Source organism: Habropoda laboriosa, unplaced genomic scaffold (assembly GCF_001263275.1).
Source record: "Habropoda laboriosa isolate 0110345459 unplaced genomic scaffold, ASM126327v1 scaffold153, whole genome shotgun sequence".
Lineage (NCBI taxonomy): Eukaryota > Metazoa > Arthropoda > Insecta > Hymenoptera > Apidae > Habropoda > Habropoda laboriosa.
The window spans coordinates 740,968-750,035 of NW_017100272.1; the positions used below are offsets into that span (position 1 = coordinate 740,968).

General features: G+C 47.8%; 1 protein-coding gene across 1 annotated transcript in view; it reads left to right on the top strand.

The window, feature by feature from the left end:
- Nucleotides 1–4,138: 4,138 nt before the first annotated feature.
- Nucleotides 4,139–9,068, top strand: part of LOC108573526 (iroquois-class homeodomain protein IRX-3-like) — a 37,922-nt gene continuing 32,992 nt past the window's right edge. The window contains exon 1 of the mRNA XM_017935986.1: nucleotides 4,139–4,202. Coding sequence (XP_017791475.1) covers nucleotides 4,164–4,202 — 39 coding nt within the window. The 5' untranslated portion in view covers nucleotides 4,139–4,163. The remainder of the gene's footprint in view (nucleotides 4,203–9,068) is intronic.

Consider the following 9,068-nt stretch of genomic DNA (forward strand, 5'->3'; position numbering starts at 1 on the left):
AGTCCGCGCCCACGGAGGGGAAAAAAGCCGAGCTCCGCACCCACCGCGGTGTATTAGAGGGGAGACGAAAGAAGTGTGGAAGGGGACGATTTATCCAGTTCGCTCTCGCTCTCGCTCGATCTCACTTCTTCCTGCTCGCAACCGAGTACCACTACATAGATGTCCGTTTAAGCGAGGGGTAAGCGCGAGCGTGTGTTTCACCACGAAACGGCAAAAATATCTTGGCTGGCAGGTACTCTGGTAGGTAGGTGTGTATATCGGCAATCTGCCGGCCGGCGAAAAATGTCAGTGCACCTTTTTACCCACCCCGCGCGAACCTCATCGTCCCCTTCGAATGCCCCCACTCGTTCCACGCGAATATCCTCCCCCGCAACCTCTGTGCTCGCGATCCGCCACCTACAGCCGCCCCTACCCGCCCCTTTGATCGGCGGTCGCGCCAGGAGGGCGACAAGTAAGCGCGAGGAGGCGAGTTCCCTTGAAAGAACTGCGCAAAACACACTTTCGCGACGCCACGGCCGAAGTCGTCGTTGTCGTCATCGTATCCGTCGCTCGCCGTTGTCAACTTGTATATTGTTAGTGATCGTCGGCACGTTGCCGCAATCGCGTACAACGGTTGGCCAGATTCGGTTTGATTCAATTCGGCCCCCGTCTGGCGATAGAGTCGCTCCGACGTGTATCAGTTTTCAAATTTCCCATCGCGATTACGTGGAAAGAATTGGAATCTTTATAAAGGAGGAGAGACAATCGAAAAGAGCCGTCGTCGTTTGTCATCGCGACTTTCCAATATACATATACTCGATGACAATTGTCGGTGAAACGCGCGATGGGACATCGACGCATCATCGGCGCATTAAACTGCCGGTACGCGTTTATGCCGCGTAAACGTGCTCGTGTAATACGTTCGTCAGCCGGTGATCGTGCGTTTCACTGTATAAGTGTCAAGCGAGAGAGACGTCGCGGCGGTGGTTGATCGGAGTGAAAGGGAAACAGCAAACCGAGTCGTCGTAGTCTCTCTCTCTCTCTGTCACGGGGAGAAAGAGAGAGAGGAAGGTTGTGTGTAGTCAAGTGTCGCGTTGTGTGTGGAGCAAGGAGGAGGATCTGAGGAGGTGGGTGGGGGGAGGGCAGAGGTGTACAGGCAGCGAGGGGGTACGAAGTAGTTGACGATCGCCGCGCGGGGAAGGAGAAGAGAAAGAGAAATAGCGAGAGAGAGAGAGAGAAAGAGGGAGTGGGAATATCTGTGGGTGGTGGGGAGACGTGAGAGTGTGCGGTCGTGTCGAAGAAAGAGGTGGAGAAGCGAACAGCAACGGGAGAGAGGGCAGCGAACAAACTACCGGGAAGAAGTCAGCGGCAAGTAAAGCAGCGCCGCCGAGGCTAAACTTCGGGATCTATCGAACTAAAATTGTCGTGTAGTTTCTGCCTCCTCTTCTCGCCCCTCCTAACGCAACCTACCTCTCCCTTGACCCCACCAGAGCCGAACACGGTGGCAACGGCAGCATCTCGGCCGGTTGCGCCCCCTCTGGCTCGGGCACCCATCCCCTCCACCAAAACGAAAGCCGAACGAAGAGGGAAGAAAGCAGCGACGGTGGGGCGTCACGAGGGACGAGGAGCGAGGAACGACCGAGGGAGAAGAAGAGATCGGTACGTGTTGCGAAAGAGAGAGACGGAGAAACAGAAAGAGGAAAAGGAGAGAAAGAGAGGGACGAGCCGGGAGTCGGAGCGAGAGGGGGTAGGCAGGGAGCGCGTTAGCTGGCCCCACGGGCGACTCACCATATTTTATTGTCGCGTTTGCCGACGCTAACCGCCGGCGTACGGCTCCGTGCCCGATCTACGAAGATGCCGACCTGACTCGAGAGAAGAGAGAACTACACAGAACACTCGGCCTACTAGTAGAGTGCGGTACGAATTCGCGTGGGTACGAGGTGCCGGTAGTGGCATCATCAGCCACCAGCAGAGGTGGCACCAGCTCCCCCACCACACCGCGCGGCGTGCCAGCCTGGACCCTCCCACCCGTCTCACCGAGGGCAAACCATCTCGCAAAAATCGTCCCCCTTTCCATGGAAGGAAAAGAACTACGGCGACGACTCTGCCACCACCACTGTCGAGCCGACCGTTTCTCGTCACTACCACCACCACCATCGGCACACTACCATCGTTATCGCCAGCGCCACCGTCACTGTACCGCCGCCTCCTCCTACACCGCGATCAACCGTCATCTCGCGGAACGAGGATACCAGAACTTACGGATTTCGATTGCGTTCTTCGCTCCTTTGACGAACAACCTACATACACTGTCCCAGGATTCGCCGTTTTTTATTTGTACACCCGGTGATCGCCGTGATTAAACCGTCGGATGTCAGTGGCGATTTGAAAGAAACAGAAAAAGAAAAAGTAGAAAAAGTGCGCGTGTTTGTGGATACTCGTCAATCGACACGGGGATAATCGAGATCGTACATACTCGATAACTAAGCTAACCATCGTCCCGTACAACAGCCGCGCGCAAAAGAAGTTTTCCGCCAAGTTCAAAGAGGAGAGAGTGAGAGAGAGTGAGAGGAGAGGGAAGTAGCATCGTCGCATGGACACGCGCTCTCCTTCTTGTACCCCCTCTAAACACGAGTGAGAACATATGCATACATGTGGACGCACACGCACGCGGATCACGCAGAGGACGAAGACAGAAGTGCCGAGGCGTTGTACACGTGTGAGCCGCGCCAGTTTCTAGTTACTTGTTTAGAGTGCGCGCACAGCATTAGTGGTACTCCGTTACAAACCGTGTGTCAAGAAACTTGTGATCGACCAACTTTCGATTTATAGGAGAAAAAAAAAAGAAAAAGAAAGAACAAATACGAGTTTCACCGTTCGCACCGTGTGTGAGTGTAACCGGGGTGCTAAGCAATCCGTCGTGTGTTGGAAAGGATTCTACGAGCGAGAGGAGTAGAAGAAGAACGAGAGAAAAAAAAAAGAAAAAAAGCAGAGAAAAAAAAGGAAGAAGAAGAAGAAGAGAGAAGAACGGTGTGCACGAACAAGTCGATCCTCACCTTTCCTTTTTCACGAACGTCTCTCCGTCACCATCGCTCGAGTTCTCGACCTACCACTCTCTCCCTCTCTATCTCACGTTTCGCCTGTTGTCCGTCCCTCTAGCTCTCCCTCTCGCTCGCTCCTCCCTCTATCCCGTCTCGCTTTCTCATTTCCTCTCTCTCTCTGTATCGTGCTTTCTTCCTCACTCTCGCACTTATGTACCTCCGCCTTCCTATCCACCGAGCGGAGGACTGGATTCCGTCGAAAAGAAACGACGATTCGGAGGATAGTCGCGACCGATCATAGCTGGCGCGTCGATCGGATCAACGGCGTGAGTTAGTCACACGAACCCCATCATCGTCCACCTGGCCTCTGTGTGCATAATAATACGCGCACTTCAACGTGTTTTCTATCCGTTTGTAATCAGTTTTACAACAGTTCTTCGGGCCCCACGTTCAACCTTTCCCACCCACACCTGGACGAAACGTTTTTCTACGTGTACACGATCACACACTCTCTCTCGTACCCTGGCAGTGACTTAAGTGTGAAAACTGTTCTCGGTTGACTTACGGTTGTCATCGGTCTCCGAGGCTAGTCGTCCCGTGAACGGAGAGAATCTCCCCCGTGGCCGACACAGTGTCATCTATACGACTACGTTGTGGTCAGAGATCGGAAAACTGGTCCCTGTCTCTCGTTTGTGCCTGCGTTTGTGACAGTGCGTACAGTGTATAACACGAGCGAAGAATCGACTTCAGGGTCGAGTACAAGAGCGGGTTACCTAGGACAGTGCAATAAAACACGCGCGCGAGTTTACACACGTATCTGAAACAGTGAAAAAAATTCTCCAAACCGAAAAATTCTTGGTGACTTGGCCTGGTTCCGCCGGTTTCGTACGACTCTTTTGTTTGTTGTTTGTTTTTCATCACACGTCGTGCCGTTCTTCTGCTTGGTGAACGAAAAGGAGGGGGGGAGAGAAGCGGAGAATTGTAACACGGATACAGAGAATAGAGGAGACGAGAAGAAGTGATCCGATATTTGGTTATATTTTTTCGTTGTGACTTGGTGTGAGACTGAAACAGATGCCACGGTTTGAAAGGATGATCGCGTAGCGGCGCCCGACCATCACGGCCCTGAGTGGCCGACACATCATGTCACAGTTCTCTTTTCGAGGATCGCCAAATCTACAGGTGAGTCCTCGTCACTTTTCCTGCCCTACCGCGCACACGTCGCTCTCGCGACTCGAATTCCTATACCGCTTTACCACCGGCAGTTTCGCGATGCAGCCGAGTGATACGATTTACCATAGTGATGGATGTACCCCTCTCGAATCGATGTCTTTCGATGACATCAATCAACGCGCCGTGACTGAAATCAATCGTCTGGTTTGTGAACTTCGTTACCCTCCCCCGTCCTCGTGTTTGCCCAAATCGTTCCTCGATACTTTTTTGACAAAGTTTCCCCGTGTTGCGACTCGCTCGAATCCCCGAGCGTTGGAAAAGTTCGGCTTAGAGATGTTTTCGAAACATTTGCCGCACCGTTTCTCTAGAGAAACTTGATAGATATTCGCACCAACGACACGTAGATTTTGTTTCATTATCGTTCAGAAAGAGATCGGTGAAAATCCTTTCGATGCACCGAACAAAACGTAACTTTCGCCTTTAAAATGATTCCACAGTAGAGAGACATCTATCTCGAATCAATATGCGATATTTATCGCACGCCAAGTTTCCTCTCCTCTCGTTCTATCGGTGACACTATAAATTTCTGATCGAAGGAGAGAAATAATACGTACGTGAGAGCAGAAAGCGAAAGAAACACCGTGCATAATAGCGGCAATTGTCGGAATAACAAAAGGCGATATTGAGATATCCGCGACAAGTGCGAGCATATTTCAGCGTTGGACGTTCGACGCGGAAAGAAACACGGTGAACATGGTTTAGAGAAAACTATGGCCGTTGTCGTCGTATTCGGTTAGGTTGGATGTATGAATCCGGATATATAATTTGAACGGTTTGAAAGTCAAATGTATTCAACGGTCAAAAGCCTCACCTATTTGTGTGCCTATCGTGTTCGTTTGTACGTGTGCGAGTTCGCATATGCCAGTCTAACCAGGCGAATGAATCGTTTATGCCGTTGACTATTCACCGCGAAAGCGGATATCGTCTCTCCCGGAGTCGTTGCGGATGCGCTTTTACGAGCTGTCGAGGAAGCTGCCTCGCTTGCTTTCTTCGTTCTTCCCCCTAAACCGAGTTACGAGCGTTGCTTGATTTCGTTTCGAAGTGGGCTATTAACGAAATTGCACGCGAATACCGTTTTCAACTTCTTCTTCAACTCGGACTTCTTCCCAGATGTTCTTAATGTGTTTATCGTGTACGATGAAATTAAGCCGCTCGTTACGATCTTTTCTGGGTTATTCTCGTTGAAAATCACGTCACTCGAGAGGATCGATAAACCCTTTCACAACGTAACGATTTTTCTATTTCAAACTTCAGGGTAGATCGAAGGATAGATTTTCTGATTTTCAGACGTGGCGGTCGTTTGAAATTTCATACTGCGTCATTTTTCTTACGCCACGAGTGCAAACTTGTCTACGTATTCTCCCAACTTTTTAATCTCTCCTATCTAAATTGACATGTTTCGATTGAAGATAGAGAGGCCTTAAAAAAGAAGAGATCGCAATCGCGACCTCTGGATCGCGAAATGTATATGACAGAAGTGTAAACGTGCAAGATTTTGGAGACGGCGCTGTCACATAAAATCGTATCCTTTCGTGAAACGAATTCCGTACGTGGCACGTGTAGCTTATTATCGCACGTTTAGAATTTCTTTAAGTCGTTCACATAAAATCGTATCCTTTCGTAAAACGAATTCCGTACGTGGCACGTGTAGCTTATTATCGCACGTTTAGAATTTCTTTAAGTCGTTGGCGACGTCTCGCGTGAAAATCGGAGCGACGATTCGCAAGCACGGCGGATTTTCGTTGGGGTTGCACCGATTCATTTGGATGCCGCGACCGCAACGGATAATTTGTAGCGTGGGATCTTGTTCGTTGCGAAAATGGATAGCCGTTGGCAAGCCTGAGAGATTCGGTACCACGTGTCCTGACATGTTGCATATAGGTGTACGCTGCATACCTATGCGGTGTGCATAGCGCCGAGCTGAGAACATGTGTTGCCACGCCTAAAGCAACGTTCCGAAATGATCGAAGAGCTTGCGCCCCGCTAGAATAATTATCTCGTCTTACCATCAACCAGCTTTTTGCGACCGAACGCGTCTTCGAAACCGGCATTCGAATCACTTCTTCCACCTCCTTTCTAACCCTTTCGATTCCTCGCTCTTTTCTATCCTTCTTCTGCTATTTTACTCTTTGAGTTTTAGGGGAATTAGAGTAGGTTCTCCCGACGATGAAAATTTGTGGTGAAAAGAGTGATTGATCCTTCTAATTCCAAGGGTTGATTTGCGTCCGAGGAATCGTTCCAGCCTATATTTGTGGATTATTCGATGGCTGTTTTTCAGTGGAAATTGTTCTGCTCGAGATCTACGGATCGTGATAGATTTTCTGTAGTCCGTTGGATATAGAAAATTTCTAGCTATTGTGAAAATTTTATATCAATATCTCGAGAAATATGGCGATTAAAAATTATTCAATAAGTGCCCTGTACTCTTTTCTTTCTCCTGTGTTTCTAACCTTAAATCGAGGTGAATCGAGAGAGAAAGAACCTAAAGTGTAAAAGTTGGAAATGTCAGCGAACGACTACGTCAACTTCCAAACATCTTTTTCCCTAGATAAATCGCTCGAAAATCTAGCGAACCTCTTGTAGATGTTAATTCAGAGGAACGGTCGTGTAACTTGGTAATCAGAAACGGTCACGACGAAGAAGTACACCTCCGCTAAGCACATTGTCCGGCGAAATAAAAAGCATGTTTCTAAGGTGGTAATTTTTCACTCGTACCAGCGGGAGAACCGATAATGTCTCCTTCCGTGTGTAAGCGTCGAGGTACGGCGGATACTCAGTGGAATCGTTCGGGTATCATATTGTTTAAGTGCCGATAAAAATTAATGGTCTATTATCTATGAGTATTACTCCACTTATAACAGAGTTAAATAAACAAGAAAGCACTTTAGTCACGGTGTTGCTTTTATCGTTGACACACTTTTCTTTCGAATTGCCCGGTTGCTCGTCGACGTTACACGTTAATCATCGCCCGGGCTGTGCCGTACGTCGTTCGTAATATCTTCAATATAGTCGAGCATAGTAATCACGCGAAGGATTCAATTTTCCGAACAACAGAGAGAAAGATAGAGGAGAAACCTTTGAATCATCGTCGGACTCTACTTTCTCGAAGAGAGTGCGCGACACTCGTTATCATAATTATGTCATAGACCAGCTAAAAACCACCGATAAGCAGGCATACTTTGTTCGATCGTTCTTTTAAGCCTAGTTTTCATCGCGCGTATACACATGTTCCTCCTCTCTTTTCCAATCGAATTTCTTCAAGCTCGACAGCTCAGACTGGTCTCTGGTGAACAATAAGTTGTTAATTACCGTTCGATTCTCTTATTGCCGCCGATAATCCAACGGCAGCTTGATAGCTGGCATTTGCGGCCGGCGTCAATGATGTAACGAGTCGTTGCGCTCGACGAAGAAACTGCCGGCCGTAAATACGTACGACACGCAAACCGTGTAAACTTATCATTAATAACCGTAAAGCGCGTTCAGGTGTGTTCGACATCAGCTTTCGCCGCTGTGTACACCTTCTTAATTTCCAATACGGTGATCCACACAGTCTCCGAGCCTAAATCACGCGTAACCGTTTCCAACTTTTATTTCTTCATCCCAACCACCGTGTAGAAAACCTTTCTGTAATACCTGTTTTTATTCTTACACCATCGCTCTCCGATTGAAATTCTCTTATTCGAGCTACGTACGTGTGCGTGAATGTATGTACGTAGGTACCTAGTCGAAGAGAAATCACGACAAAGAACGTGTGTTTCTCGTTTTCCCCGGTTCGAGCCGTTGCGAGGAACGTGTGTTCACGGCGCGGAGAAGAAGAAATCGGGGAATGTTCCGGTCTCGTCTCGTTGAGCTTTAATTTTGGCCTGAAAAATTCGCCACGGTTCACCCTCGAAGAACGAAGATCGCTGCGACGACGGCGTTTCTTGCCTACATTAAATTTAGAACGCCGCGGAGAATTCATATCGCTAATCTGTGTCACTCGGTCTAATTGAAATAACGATATTTCTTTCCTCTGCGCTGCAGAAGGTAGGATACTTTCTTTCGGTTAGTCTCGTCGCGTATTTTTGGAGTTCTCGTGGTGTATACAGAAGTGTCGTTGCGTTGAAGATATTGGATACTCGTGGGCGAGATCGAGAAATCGAGTGTGCATATCACGCAGCGATATCGCTGGCGGCGATTGGCTACGAGTTCGATTAGCCTTCGAGATTACCGGGGTTGTTGCGAGCGGTACACTGAATTAGAGCAATTAAGGATAACGTCTAGTTGGCGGTACGTGTTTCTCGTGAATTTTGGCAAGTTTGTGTAGCATGTCTGTTGGTTGCTTTTTTTTATCTTGGAGATTGTGTGAGGAGTACAACGTGGTGCGTTTGTTAGGCAACATAAGGGTTAATTCTTTAGAACGCGTATCCATTTATCTATTATGCGTTGCATAAGTCTCGTTGTATTTGTGCAATGTTACACTATCGCTGTAGACTGTTGTGCTGTTATGTCATTAGCAGCTGATTATTGTCTTTCTTATCGAAATATGAAAGAGTGATCAACTATAATTTTTCTTACGAACGAAATAAATGTTGAATTTCTATCCACACCGTTGGACTATTACAGAATTGCCAGTCAATTCTTATTTCTCCCATGAAAATATAAAATCGTGATCATCCCTAATTTTTCTTATGAATGAAAAAAAAAAATTGAATTACAACACAACACAGAATTTTTATCCACATTGTTGTACTATTACAGAATTGCCAGTCACTTCTTATTTTCCTACTTTAAAATATAAATTCTAATCAACCCTCTTATGGACGAAAAAAAAAA